The 15,272-nt window shown below is 44.9% G+C and overlaps 1 protein-coding gene across 1 annotated transcript in view; it reads left to right on the top strand.

The window, feature by feature from the left end:
- Nucleotides 1-15,272, top strand: part of galnt14 (UDP-N-acetyl-alpha-D-galactosamine:polypeptide N-acetylgalactosaminyltransferase 14 (GalNAc-T14)) — a 129,933-nt gene that overhangs the window by 83,097 nt on the left and 31,564 nt on the right. The window contains exons 4-8 of the mRNA XM_042321712.1: nt 1,368-1,435; nt 1,682-1,747; nt 8,465-8,586; nt 13,207-13,294; nt 14,920-15,004. Of these exons, the coding sequence (XP_042177646.1) occupies nt 1,368-1,435; nt 1,682-1,747; nt 8,465-8,586; nt 13,207-13,294; nt 14,920-15,004 (429 nt within the window). The remainder of the gene's footprint in view (nt 1-1,367; nt 1,436-1,681; nt 1,748-8,464; nt 8,587-13,206; nt 13,295-14,919; nt 15,005-15,272) is intronic.

The following is a 15,272-nucleotide window of genomic DNA, read 5'->3' as shown; positions in this document are numbered from 1 at the left end:
AACTCTACATTTAATCTCAGTTTTTCACAATTCCTGACATTTAATCCTAGTAAAAGATCACCACTTAAGGCTACTCCGCCTACATGTACACATTACCTCAATTACCTCGACACCGGTGCACCCGCACATGTACTCTGTACCGGCATCCCCTGTAAATAGCCCCGCTATTGTTATTTTACTGGTTAAGGGCTTGTAAGTGAGCATTTCACTGTAATGTCTACTACACCTGTTGTATTCAGCACATGTGACATACGATTTGATTTGAATTGATTTTGATCCTACATCAGTGTTGGGCTGGACCCAGCCTTGGAACTCCCACATGAGACTCAACTCTATTGTGTTTGTACCACTGACTCACACGCTATATGACGTACTTCACATGGTTTCAAGACAACTTTAACTTCAATATCTTTATATGAAACAGACAGTTTATAACAAAAAGAGGTTGTAAATGCAGTCTAGAAGAAATACAGTCTAGAAGTCTACAGCAATCATTCGTTTTGCTGCTGTTCTAGATATAACCCACAGGGCAATAGTCATCCACGTCCCCTGATTAGGCTGCACTTAGAGGCTGAATCAGGACTCTCTGTCTTGCTGTAAAGCTTTACCTGTTACGACTAGGAACGGATTTCTGTCAGGGGCCTTAATAAAGGCATGAGGATCCAGGGGCAGTGGATGGAGCGGGATAGAGAGAGAGAGAGGGAGGAGGAGGGGGAAAGGAGGAGGGGGGAATGGAGTGATGAATGGGTCCAGCATGCACAGCGACGATGGAAGAACAGACCTACGAGCCTGACAGCGCTCCAATTACTCACCCAGACAGGAGAGAGAGAGAGAGAGAGAGAGAGAGAGAGAGAGAGAGATACGGTGTGAGGGAGGAGGAGAGGGTAGATGCCTTGATTCAGACTGGGATTAAAGGTGAAGTAATCTGAGGGAGGTGGTGTACCTCTCCCTCCATCTCTCCTCGCCTCATCACCTGCTGTTCAGCCATGTACCCCAGGAGAGGAGAGAATATTAGAGGGAGATTTATGTGTGGTTCTTATAGTGAGAGATTCTAGTGTCAGAGGATGGTGCCAAAATGAGTGGTCCTGTATTTTCCCATACCCTTGTAATAGAAAATCATCCAAATTACATTTTGGGAGCTATAGTTATAAAAAAAAGTCATCTCCAGAACTAATGAAATATTGTTATTTTATTTAAGCCGTAATACATTCTCAGAACGATAATGTCATTCTCCATTTTTCCAATAGAACAATTCACATAACACGGGGGGAAAAGTAGATTTCAGTGGTTGCTGCTCTATAAAGATTGTCGTCTAAAAGAAATACAATAGTTTCTAACACTACTGCTGCTCTCTTTTTCATTTGCAGTGTGCTGAACAGGACGCCAGTCCACCTGATTCACGAGATCATCCTGGTAGATGACTACAGTGGGGATGGTGGGTAGAACAGAAGAGCAGCTGTGAGCAGAGATAGATCTGATTCCAGGAGGAAATGGATTGGAGATGGATGTGATGAGCTCTCCCATTCTGGCTCAGCTGCCGGAGAAAAAGGATCAGTGATTGAAAAGATTTCCCCTGTCTCTGTCAATGTGTTTTTTACAATTGAATTCCAATTCCATGCACTGTGTGGGTGACGGTTTTGTGAACATTGCATCTCACCCTGCATCAAATGTTCCCTTTCAGCAAATGACTGCCTTCTACTCACCAAGTTGCCCAAAGTAAAGTGTCTTCGGAATGACAGGAGAGAAGGTAACCTAGTTAGTGTGTGTGTGTGTGTGTGTGTGTGTGTGTGTGTGTGTGTGTGTGTGTGTGTGTGTGTGTGTGTGTGTGTGTGTGTGTGTGTGTGTGTGTGTGTGTGTGTGTGTGTGTGTGTGTGTGTGTGTGTGGAGAGTATTTCATCCGTGCAATATACAATTGTGTCCTCCACTTGAACACACACCTTAGAGCCCACCACCACTTGCCTTTGCCAAGCCTAAGAGGGAAGATCAGCATTAGAGCCTCATGCAAGTGTTTTTGTGAGGAGGATGTTTCCCCACTAGTATCCCACAGTAGATGATTTCAGGTTAGACCACAGGGAGAAGCTCAAGCAACAGCTGTGAGACAAGAGAGCAGATTCAGGGATGTGTTGACTCGAGAGGGTTGGATCTTTTTGTGTCAGACACACCGTGATCCCATCTAGACAACGTGGGAATTGTCTGTGTATCTATATAAATAGATTGATTTGATTATAGCAAGACATCAAAAGGTTGACTGGAACATAGTCTGAGCACAAATGCAACCCTATTATATTGCATCTATGAGTCATGGTGCTCAGGAAACATATTTATCATGGTTATCATGTTGATGCTTCCTGTTTCACCTTTATATAACTCCACAGAGGACTTTTCTACGATGCCATACAGCACTGTTGTAATAGACTACAGTTTATACAAAAAAAATGGAATACTAAAAAGCAGCGTGTGCTGATTGCTAGTTAAAACCCCTCTACGCTATCTGCCTCTGCTTCAGCACATTATACAGTCTGAGGTGAAATATATGTTGAAATGCTGAGATGTGAACTCAGACAGTAACGAGATGCAGATTGCTGTGCGTGGATAGAGGTGCGCAAGCCCCAGCTCTCACAGGCGTTTGAAGTTCCCCTGATCAGAGAGTTCAGCGTAGAGGTATTGGAGATGAACCCCATCTCACCTCACAGGCTGACAATCTTACCTCCAAAAGACTCCAAAAGCAGCCAGTTTCAGCTAATAACACCAAGGCATATGGATACTATCTTACAGCATCCACCTCACTTTACTGTATAACACAAGATAGGGTGCAGTTTTCATCATTGTTGAAGTCTTCAGTATCTTGAAGTATGTCATTCTAGGCAAGTGCAAAATATGTTTATGTTTATTCACTAGTTGTATTCACTAGTTGTAGTTCACTACTATGCCAGCAGCATTCCACCCTGCATACCACTGCTGGCTTGCTTCTGAAGCTAAGCAGGGTTGGTCCTAGTCAGTCCCTGGATGGAAGACCAGATGCTGCTGGAAGTGGTGTTGGAGGGCCAGTAGGAAACACACTTTCCATTGGGACACTGCCCTGTGTAGGGTGTCGTCTTTCAGATGGGACGTTTAACGGGTGTCCTGACTCTCTGAGGTCATTAAAGATCCCATGGCACTTATCATAAGAGTAGGGGTGTTAACCCTGGTGTCCTGGCTAAATTCCCAATCTGGCTCTCAAACCATCACAGTCACCTAATAATCCCCAGTTTACAATTGGCTCATTCATTCCCCTCCTCTCCCCTGTAACTATTCCCCAGGTCGTTGCTGCAAATGAGAACGTGTTCTCAGTCAACTTACCTGGTAAAATAACAAATAAATAGTTGTCATTGTATTCGGTGCAAGTATGCCTGAAAGGTCATAAACCTCCTCTTGCAAACAAACCTAAAATCTAGTGTACCTTCTTGACTTGTTCTCAGCCTGGGATAGATATGAGTGGTTGCTGCCAATGGCAACGAATTGTCGGAAAATACTTTACAATTTACATACATTTAAAACATTAGCATAGACATCACAGACTTTTAAATATCTGTCTGTGTATCTATACAGTACCAGTTAAAGGTTTGGACACACCTACTCATTCCAGGGTTTTCTTTATTTTTACAATTTTTTTACATTGTCGAATAATACTGAAGACATCCCAATTATGAAATAACACATATGGAATCATGTAGTAATCAAAAAAGTGTTAAACAAATCAAAATACACAAAAGAGTGTGCAAAGCTGTCATCAAGGCAAAGGGTGGCTATTTGACAAATATAAAATATAAAACATATTTTGTTTAAAACCTTTTTGGTTAGCACATGATTCCATGTGTTATTTCATAGTTTTGATGTCTTCACTATTATTTCACAATGTAGAAAACTCCCTGGAATGAGTAGGTGTTCTAAAACATTTGACTGGTAGTGTGAATTTTATATTTGAGATTCTTCCCTTTGCCTTGATGACAGCTTTGCACACTCTTGGCATTCTCTCAACCAGCATCCCCTTGAATGCTTTTCCAACAGCGTTGAAGGAGTTCCCACATATACTGAGCACTTATTCACTGCTTTTCCTTCACTCTGCGGTCCAACTCATTCCAAATTGGGCTGAGGTCGGGTGATTGTGGAGGCCTGGTCATCTGATGCAGCACTCCATCACTCTCCTTCTTGGTCAAATAGCCCTTACACAGCCTGGAGGTGTGTTGGGTCATTGTCCTGTTGAAAAACCAATGATAGTCCCACTAAGCGCAAACCAAATGGGATGGTGTATCACTGCAGAATGCTGTGGGAGCTTTGCTGGTTAGGTGTGCCTTGAATTCTAAATAAACCTATGTGGGAACTCCTTCAAGACTGTTGGAAAAGCATTCCAGGTGAAGCTGGTTGAGAGAATGCCAAGGGTTGGCAAAGCTGTCATCAAGGCAAAGGGTGGCTACTTTGATGAATCTCAAATATAAAAAATATTTTGATTCACACTTTTTTGGTTACTACATGATTCAATTTGTGTTATTGCATAGTTTTGATGTCTTCACTATTATTCTACAATGCTGTACTGTATATACACACTCACCGGCCAGGTTGTTTGGTACTTGTGCTGGGTCGGACCCCCCTTTGCCTCCAGAACAGCCTGAATTATTTGGGACATGCTACAATGTGTCGTAAATGTTCCACAGGGATGTTGGTCCATGCTGACGCAATGGCATCACGCAGTTGCTGCAGATTGGACGGGAGTACATTCATGCTACTGTACGAACAGCCCGTTCCATCTCAAAGATAATCTATTGGGTTGACGTCTTGGGACTGTGCAGGCCACTCAAGTAAACTGAACTCGCTGTCATGTTGCAAGCACTGTTTTTCCACTCTTTAAATCCCATATTGCTTCCGTAATCAACTTCCACACAGGTCTGACATACACACTTACCCCACCAGACATGCCACCAGGGGTCTTTTCACAGTCCCCAAATCCAGAACAAATTCAAGAAAGTGTACAGTATTATATAGAGCCATTATTGTATGGACCTCCATTCCATCTCATATTGCTCAAATGAACAGCAAACCTGGTTTCAAAAAACAGATAAAGCAACACCTCGCGGCACAACGCCTCTCCCCTCTTTGACCTAGATAGTTTGTGTGTATGTATGAAATATGTAGGTTACGTGTGCCTTTTGAAAATGTATGTGCTTCTGTCTTTGAGCTGTTCTTGTCTATTATTGTTCTGTATTATGTCATGTTTCATGTTTTGTGTGGATCTCAGAAATAGTAGCTGCTACTTTTGCAACAGCTAATGGGATGCTAATAAAATACCCCCCAAAAAATACCCCCAAATTGTCCAGTGTAGGTAATCGCGTGCCCAATGGAGCCACTTGTTCTTGTTTTTAGCTGATAGGAGTGGAACCCAGTGTGGTCGTCTGCTGCAATAGCACAGCCGTGATAAAGATCAACGAGTTGTACGTTCCGAGATGCCGTTCTGCACACCATCGTTGTACTGCGCCGCTATTTGTCTGTTTGTGGCCCGCCTTGTTTGTGGCTCGCCTTGTGGCGAATTGCTTGCACAATTCTTGCCATTCTCATTTGACCTCTCACCAACCAGCTGTTTTCACCCAAAGGACTTCCGCTGAATGGATGTGTTTTATTTGTCGCACCATTCTCTGTAAACCTTAGACACTATCGTGAGTGAAAAGCCCAGGAGGGCGGACATACTGTATCTGAGATACTGGATCCGGCGCGCCTGGCACCGACGATCATACCATCTCAAAGTTGCTTAGGTCACTCGTTTTGGCCGTTCTAACGTTCAATCGACCAATAACTGAATACCTCGATGCCTGTTTACCTGCTTTAAATAACAAGCCAAGGCAATCCAAAATAATAACGTGTGAGTGTGCAGTGTGTGTTAATGTGTGTGTGTGTGTGTGTGTGTGTGCATCTATCAGTTACACATACATGTCAGTACATACACACAAAAGGTAGGTCACATGGGGGAGAGGCATTGTGCCGTGAGGTGTTACTTTATTTGTTTTTTGAAAGCAAATTTACACTCTATGAGATGGGAGTTCCATGCAATCATGGCTCTATATAATACTGTACATTTTCTTGAATTTTGGGGTCTGTGAAGAAACCCCCTAGTGACATGTCTGGTGGGGTAAGTGTGTCTGTTAGAGCTACACTGACTGTACAAAACATTAGGAACACCTGCTCTTTCTATGACATAATCTGACCAGGTGAATCCAGGTGAAAGCTCTGATCCCTTATTTATGTCACTTGTTAAATCCACTTCAATCAGTATAGACGAAGGGGAGGAGACGGGTTAAATAATGATTTTTAAGCCTTGTGACAATTGAGATATGGATTGTGTATGTGTGCAATTCAGAAGGTGAATGTGCAAGACAAAAGATTTAAGATCCTTTGAACAAGGTATGGTATTAGGTGCCATGGGCACCGGTTTGAGTGTGTGAAGAACTGCCACACTGCTGGGTCTTTCATGCTCAAAAGTTTCCTGTGTGTATCAAGAATGGTCCACCACCCAAAGCACATCTAATTAAGGTTGTTCTGAGGGCAAAAGGGGTGCAACTCAATATTAGGAAGGTGTTCCTGTTTTCTTTATACACTCAGTATATGTAAGTTGATTATACAGAAAATGTGTAATTTTCAACATGAGAATTTCTCACAAAAACAAGAATTGATGCAATCAATCTCTCCTCCACTTTGAGCCAAGATAAATGGACATGCATAATGTTGACATTGGCCCTCTACGAACAAAATTGTCAAAGACTCCAGACACCCAAGTCATAGACTTGGGGGGGGGAGGTTGAAGGGGTTGTGGGGATGGATGTAGGGGTGAGAAGGGTGCGGACGAGGAGGATGAGCTGAGGGTGACTGTCATGCTGTGATTACTCAGCAGGTTGGCCGTTGTACTGATGGATAGTCCTCCAGGCCGTTTTGCGCGTGCAGTGGTGAGGATTTTTAGAGCTCTGCAATCACAGGTCTGGCTGCCAGGTCCTGCTATGTCTTGTTATCATTTTGTTTCAGACCCTGGGACTGATAGGCTTTTGCTGGCAAGTTATAAACATGCTAGTCTCTTATGCACTCTGCAGTCAGATCTGACTTTTAACGATGGAGCACATTTTAATGGAATAGTATGATGATTTGAAATCAATAGCCTTGAAATAGCTGTTCTTGTGCACGTTGTAGTGGTGAGACAGGTGTGTGAGGCATTGTGTGTAATTAGATTCCTGCTCTGCTAATGAAAAGCAGAGACCTCTAATCTCAAGACGACAACTTCCAAGGTTCCATCTACAAAACTAAGAAATGACTCTCTGACAATACCTAATCAAGTGTAAAAATCATTACAACCACAATTAGATTGTAACAAATGGTATCGTTAGGCTGTTGTTAGGCAGTCCTCTGTTTATTCCTGGAGCCGGAGGTTTCATTACCCAGCCTCAGTGTTCCACTACAGTGTTGATGAACTTGTGTGTGTATAGGGGCCTGGGTGTAGTTAACAGTCCCCGGGGCCTCAACTCACACTCTAAATTGTAAATGGTTTGAGGCATTTAGACTTGATTGTCTTTTTAATGCTACAAACAGCAGAAGCTGTCATGCCATGTCGTCTCTATCAAGCTTTAGTAGTAAATTCTCTCGCTCTCTCTCTCTCTCTCTTTCTCTGTCTCTCTCTCTCTCTCTGTCTCTCTCTCTCTCTCTCTGTCTCTCTCTGTCTCTCTCTCTCTCTGTCTCTCTCTCTGTCTCTCTCTCTGTCTCTCTCTCTCTCTCTCTCTCTGTCTCTGTCTCTCTCTCTCTCTCTGTCTCTCTATCTGTCTCTCTATCTGTCTCTCTCTCTCTCTCTCTCTCTCTGTCTCTCTCTCTCCCTCTCTCTCTCTCTCTCTCTCTCTCTCTGGCAGCTACACAGTCAGCCTTCAACTAGCAACTGTTGAGGGGGGAGGGTGAGCTCACCCATCCAGAAAATAAAGCGTTATTGAGGATGAAATGGGATTTTTAATTGGCTGGAGTCGCGGCGCAGTGCGAAAGTTACAGAGTCCTACAATTTCATACAATGACATTCTGTCCTATGTCAGAGACTATTGATTTCGCTATTTAGCCGGAAAGAATGTCCTTCAATCATTGAGACCTCTTAACAGTGTGATGTCCCATTCAGACCATCATGTCTAAGGGCCTTAATTGCGTCATAAACAGACACAAATGGCCTTTTTAAGACCTCCCTTGTCTCCACGCACGAGGTGGACAATAAAGGGACATTGTGTTCAGAGTATTTGAGTGTATATTTTAGCAACATCATCTAGAGATCAGATAGTATTGGTGTTTGGGTTTAGATACAGTGGTTGGGTTTGGAGACAGACAGACAGACAGACACACACACACACACACACACAGAGCAGTCGTTATGGATGAGACTGACCTTTGACCCCTCTGTCTCTGATCTCTCTCTCTCCAGGTCTGATCCGCTCCAGGGTACGTGGGGCAGATGCAGCGAAGGCTGGGGTCCTGACCTTCCTGGACAGTCACTGTGAGGTCAACAAGGACTGGCTGCCCCCACTGCTCCGGAGGATCAAGGAGGTACAGTAACAGTACAGGCACTGACACCTTCTACATCTACAGTAACAGTACAGGCACTGACACCTCCTACATCTACAGTAACAGTACAGGCACTGACACCTCCTACATCTACAGTAACAGTACAGGCAGTGACACCTCCTACATCGACAGTAACAGTACTGTTCAGTACAGGCAGTGACACCTCCTACATCTACAGTAACAGTACTGTTCAGTACAGGCAGTGACACCTCCTACATCTACAGTAACAGTAGTGACACAGGCAGTACAGGCAGTGACACCTCCTACATCTACAGTAACAGTACTGTTCAGTACAGGCAGTGACACCTCCTACATCTACAGTAACAGTACTGTTCAGTACAGGCAGTGACACCTCCTACATCTACAGTAACAGTACTATTCAGTACAGGCAGTGACACCTCCTACATCTACAGTAACAGTACTGTTCAGTACAGGCAGTGACACCTCCTACATCTACAGTAACAGTACTGTTCAGTACAGGCAGTGACACCTCCTACATCTACAGTAACAGTACTGTTCTGTACAGGCAGTGACACCTCCTACAGTAACAGTACAGGCAGTGACACCTCATCTACAGTAACATCTCAGTACAGGCAGTGACACCTCCTACATCTACAGTAACAGTACTGTTCAGTACAGGCAGTGACATCTCCTACATCTACAGTAATAGTACTGTTCAGTACAGGCAGTGACACACACCTCCTACATCTACAGTAACAGTACTGTTCAGTACAGGCAGTGACACCTCCTACATCGACAGTAACAGTACTGTTCAGTAAGGGCAGTGACACCTCCTACATCTACAGTAACAGTACTGTTCAGTACAGGCAGTGACACCTCCTACATCTACAGTAACAGTACTGTTCAGTACAGGCAGTGACACCTCCTACATCTACAGTAACAGTACTGTTCAGTACAGGCAGTGACACCTCCTACATCTACAGTAACAGTACTGTTCAGTACAGGCAGTGACACCTCCTACATCGACAGTAACAGTACTGTTCAGTACAGGCAGTGACACCTCCTACATCGACAGTAACAGTACTGTTCAGTACAGGCAGTGACACCTCCTACATCTACAGTAACAGTACTGTTCAGTACAGGCAGTGACACCTCCTACATCGACAGTAACAGTACTGTTCAGTACAGGCAGTGACACCTCCTACATCTACAGTAACAGTACTGTTCAGTACAGGCAGTGACACCTCCTACATCTACAGTAACAGTACTATTCAGTACAGGCAGTGACACCTCCTACATCTACAGTAACAGTACAGGCAGTGACACCTCCTACATCTACAGTAACAGTACTGTTCAGTACAGGCAGTGACACCTCCTACATCTACAGTAACAGTACTGTTCAGTACAGGCAGTGACACCTCCTACATCTACAGTAACAGTACTATTCAGTACAGGCAGTGACACCTCCTACATCTACAGTAACAGTACTGTTCAGTACAGGCAGTGACACCTCCTACATCTACAGTAACAGTACTGTTCAGTACAGGCAGTGACACCTCCTACATCTACAGTAACAGTACTGTTCTGTACAGGCAGTGACACCTCCTACAGTAACAGTACAGGCAGTGACACCTCCTACATCTACAGTAACAGTACTGTTCAGTACAGGCAGTGACACCTCCTACATCTACAGTAACAGTACTGTTCAGTACAGGCAGTGACATCTCCTACATCTACAGTAATAGTACTGTTCAGTACAGGCAGTGACACACACCTCCTACATCTACAGTAACAGTACTGTTCAGTACAGGCAGTGACACCTCCTACATCGACAGTAACAGTACTGTTCAGTAAGGGCAGTGACACCTCCTACATCTACAGTAACAGTACTGTTCAGTACAGGCAGTGACACCTCCTACATCTACAGTAACAGTACTGTTCAGTACAGGCAGTGACACCTCCTACATCTACAGTAACAGTACTGTTCAGTACAGGCAGTGACACCTCCTACATCTACAGTAACAGTACTGTTCAGTACAGGCAGTGACACCTCCTACATCGACAGTAACAGTACTGTTCAGTACAGGCAGTGACACCTCCTACATCGACAGTAACAGTACTGTTCAGTACAGGCAGTGACACCTCCTACATCTACAGTAACAGTACTGTTCAGTACAGGCAGTGACACCTCCTACATCGACAGTAACAGTACTGTTCAGTACAGGCAGTGACACCTCCTACATCTACAGTAACAGTACTGTTCAGTACAGGCAGTGACACCTCCTACATCTACAGTAACAGTACTGTTCAGTACAGGCAGTGACACCTCCTACATCTAATCTGCACCTTCTGATACATCTCCCAGAATAGAAAGAAAATACACCCCATTCTCGTAGACTCATTTGATATTATTTTTCCTAGACAGAATAAAGCTACTTGCAAACTTCAGAGAGAAAAGTCCAACCTTAAAATGCAGGTTGATGTTTATTGTCATGAGTCTTGTCATGGAGGCAGAACTAAGAGATTTCCCCTTAGATAGTCCATCTGCAAAGTCAAAATTTAGTATATTGTAAAAATTCAGTTAGGCATTAGGGTTACTTTGTGACTGTGCCAGTTAGTGACCACTCTGCAGAACTGCCTCAAGAACAAGATTCATGACGAAAAATGAACTCTGATGCATATTTGTTCTTGCAACATATTTTTATCAGGTGACTTAACTGTCCGTTTTTTTGTGAACTTCAATCAACAGAACCCCCCACCCTACTCTCGGACTCCTACACATACTCTCTCTTTTTGATACAGTATATGTCTATATCTCCAGGAATGAATGAAAAACTCCCTCCTAGCTGGTGTGTAACTGTAGCATTGTGAACTGTCTCCGGGACCACCACCACCCCTCCAGCAGCTCTCCAGCAGCTCTCAGAGCTCTCAGTGTGTTGTGACTGGGGAGAAAATGGCAGTTTACCTTCTGCTGTTCCTCTCATTGCCCCTAATCTGGAAGAAGTGCCTCCCTCAACTTACACCAACAGCACTCTTCCTCACTCTTCCTCACTCTTCCTCTCCCCCAGGCTAAGACAGAGGGTTGACTCCCCCTAATACTGGGGGCTTACATGTTATATTCAATTATATACTAACCTTCATGCATGTCTGATTTCAAAGTGCTGTCTGCATCTTAATTCCCTGGTGCGGCTGCCGATATCTAGCGTTAAGTTCTCAACAACGTCTCATCATTATTTTGGATTTGGCGCTGCGAGGCATAGCATAATGTTTTGTACTGGGTGTACTAATACAGGAAGCTCTTGTCTACAAACAATCAATATATTCAAATAAACAGAACTGATTTTGTTTTGAGGGAGTCATCCATCACTATCCACATATATACATATCTATTTCTAAATGTATTACTTATTGATTTATGTAAATGCAGGCACAAAGACGCATGTGTAACATTCATGACACACCACGCCGCTGTAAAGGGGCATTCCTCTCAGAGCCGCATAATGTCTGAGAACAGAAGATAATTTGCAATTGAAATGGTTGAAAGGGATCGAAAACTCAGCAGTCTCATGGAAAATGGAAAGCGCACCCAAGCAGTCTTGTGAAGCATGGGTGCTGGTCAAGGTAAATCACCTTGGCAGAGAGAAAATATAAGAGGGAGAGGAGGGGAATAGAGGGATGAGAGAAAGTGAATGTCTGAAGAAGAGCAGACGAGCCAATCAAATGTGAGATAATGTGGTCAAACCGCCCAGGATGCTGCTTGTCAATGTGTGTGTGTGTGTGTGTGTGTGTGCGTGTGCGTGTGTGCATGCGTGCGTGAGAGAGAGAGAGAGAGGGACAGTGAGTGAGGGACAGTGAGTGAGAGAGAGGGACTGTGTGTGTGTGTGTGTGTGTGTGTGTGTGTGTGTGTGTGTGTGTGTGTGTGTGTGTGTGTGTGTGTGTGTGTGTGTGTGTGTGTGTGTGTGTGTGTGTGTGTGTGTGTGTGTGTGTGTGCGTGCGTGCGTGCGTCAGCTCCTAAAGATGACTCTGTCATGGCCTTTGACTGAGACTTAGTGTGTGTGTGTGTGTGTCTGTGAGTTCTGACAGGTGTGTGTGTGCATGGCATGCATGGGTGTGTGAGCAGACTATTTCAAGACATGACTTTCACACACACCGCCTGTTAACCTCCTCTTCACTCTGTCTGATCTGATCAGACACTGATCGATGTACTTTCCTTTAGCTGGAAGAAGAAAAGACAAGACAATGACCCCAAGCCACTATGATGTCTTTCAAGTGACCCTAACAGCAATTAATCAGCACATCCCAACAGATGTATCACATGTCCTAAAGGTGGACATTTTCCCTGGTTATTTCCTTGACTTCAGGACTACAAGGCTATGACAACTGAATGAGCACCAGAGCATTAACTGAAACATCATCCACACTACTGGGCGACCTACTGTATGAACATAATGTATGTTTAATCAGTGCCCTGTAGCACATCAATGCCTCCCATTACTCCCATATCTTTTTCATTAACTTCAGCTTCTGAACTGTAAATAAGGAATCGTGCCATTGGCTCTTACTGTGAGTTTTGAACATGGTCTCTGACTCCCGTCTCTCTCTCTCTCTCTCTCTCTCTCTCTCTCTCTCTCGTCTCACCAGGACCCGACCTGTGTGGTGAGCCCAGTGATTGACATCATCAACATGGATACCTTCGCCTACGTAGCAGCCTCCTCTGACCTCCGTGGAGGTATGGAGCGACAGGGACTTGACCTCCCTGTCCTCATCGCTATCACCACAGCCATGTCCCTCTCTCTGTGTCTATCAATCTCTGTATCTGTCCAGCTCTCTGTCCAACCCTCCCTTTCTCCATCCCTCTTTTCATCCCTTATCCCTGACCCCATCCCTTCCTTCTTTCCATTTCCTCCCCCAGGCTTCTGGGTCTCCATTACCTGGATAGTAGAGGCCACACACACACACACACACACACACACACACACACACACACACACACACACACACACACACACACACACACACACACACACACACACACACACACACACACAGCCAGATGAACAGCTTCAATCAGTGTTCCCAGAGAACTGGATACGACAGCCAATGGGGATAATAGTCCAAGGCCTTCTCAGATTGGACGTTTTAATTATTGATGTAGCCATCGCTCATAACAGGAAAAAGATGTGGTGTCAATAGAGCCGTATGGATCCACTGAGAGCCAGCCCTGCCTGCCTGCAGACTGCTGCGCCAGCACTCCTGGGTCTGCTCCAAATCAGACCCAATCTCTCTCCCCTGCACACACACACACACACACACACACACACACACACACACACACACACACACACACACTATCACGACTCAGGATAAGACCCAGATGCAGACACAGGAGGCGGATAGTTTGATTCTAAGATAATTTAATATAACACAGGGGGCAGGCAAAGGACAGGTCGAGGGCAGGCAGAAGTTGGTAAACCAGGTCAGAGCCGAGCAGGTACTGGATGGCAGGCAGGCTCAGGGTCAGGGCAGGCAGAAAGGTCAGAACCGGGAAGACTAGAAACAAAAACTTGAGAACAAAAAGAAACTGGAAACACGCTGGTACGACCTGACAATACAAGATGTACTGGCAACAGACAAATGGAAAACACAGGTATAAATACACAGGGGATAATGGGGAAAAAATGTGAGACACTTGGTGGGGGTGGAGACCAGCACAAGATAGGTGAAACAGATCAGGGTGTGACACACACACATACTGAGACACGTACACAGACACACTAAGACGTGCACACGGACACACATGTTCACGTGCACAAACAGACACACACCCACGTACTTTATTAATAGAACAAATATTCATTGGCTCTCTCATGCATATATTTGAAGACATCAAGGGCACTGCGTCTGTCTCAGGACAGGATGGGAAGGGCTATTTAAAAGCTCTTGTGTAAAGCCTGATAAAGGTCATTCCCAAGGTTCAGCCCAGATCAGCTATTAGCCAATGGGCTGGGGCCCATAATTAGTCATTAGAGTAATTAAATAGGAGATGGTTGCAGGACTGGTGGTTGTAATTATTGACAGTGTTCTGCCAGAGATTAATAAAGCGTGTGATGAAGGAAGAGGCTGCTGCAGCGTTTATATAATCAACCCCGCCTTTATAGTTCATAGTCCACCCTCCTTCTCACCCCCTTCCTCCCATCATCCTTTTGTTGTTAGTCGTTTGGTCCCCTTCTCTCTGACCTGCAATGCTCTCCTCCTGATCCTCCCCTGACTTACCCTCTCTCTCCCGCTCTTTCTCTCCCTCACCCTCCCACATTCCCAGTTCATGTTGTGATTATCTCTCTCTCTCTGCTGCAGGCTTCGACTGGAGTCTACATTTCAAGTGGGAGCAGTTGTCTGCTGAGCAGAAAGCCAGGAGAGCTGACCCCACCGAACCCATTAAGTAAGTGAAGGGAGGCATGAAGACGGATATTACGGGACGGTCTGGCCTGGCTGCAGAAGAGAAGAGAGTAGAGGGACAGAGGGATAGAGGAGGGGAGTAGGGGGTGGCTGCCTGACAGCTCATCCCTCCGTTCCTAAGTCCAGTGGCCGGCAGCATGCAGCCATGTTTTTTCTTTTTCATCTGATGGAGCAGAGCGGAGGAACAGTGGAATGAAGTCTCTCCCTGTGGCCTTTCACTGCACTGTGATCTGAACAGTCCATCAGGGAGG

Source organism: Oncorhynchus tshawytscha, linkage group LG05 (genome assembly GCF_018296145.1).
Source record: "Oncorhynchus tshawytscha isolate Ot180627B linkage group LG05, Otsh_v2.0, whole genome shotgun sequence".
Lineage (NCBI taxonomy): Eukaryota > Metazoa > Chordata > Actinopteri > Salmoniformes > Salmonidae > Oncorhynchus > Oncorhynchus tshawytscha.
Note: the sequence above shows the minus strand (reverse complement) of the source record. Positions and strands in the feature narration are given on the sequence as shown.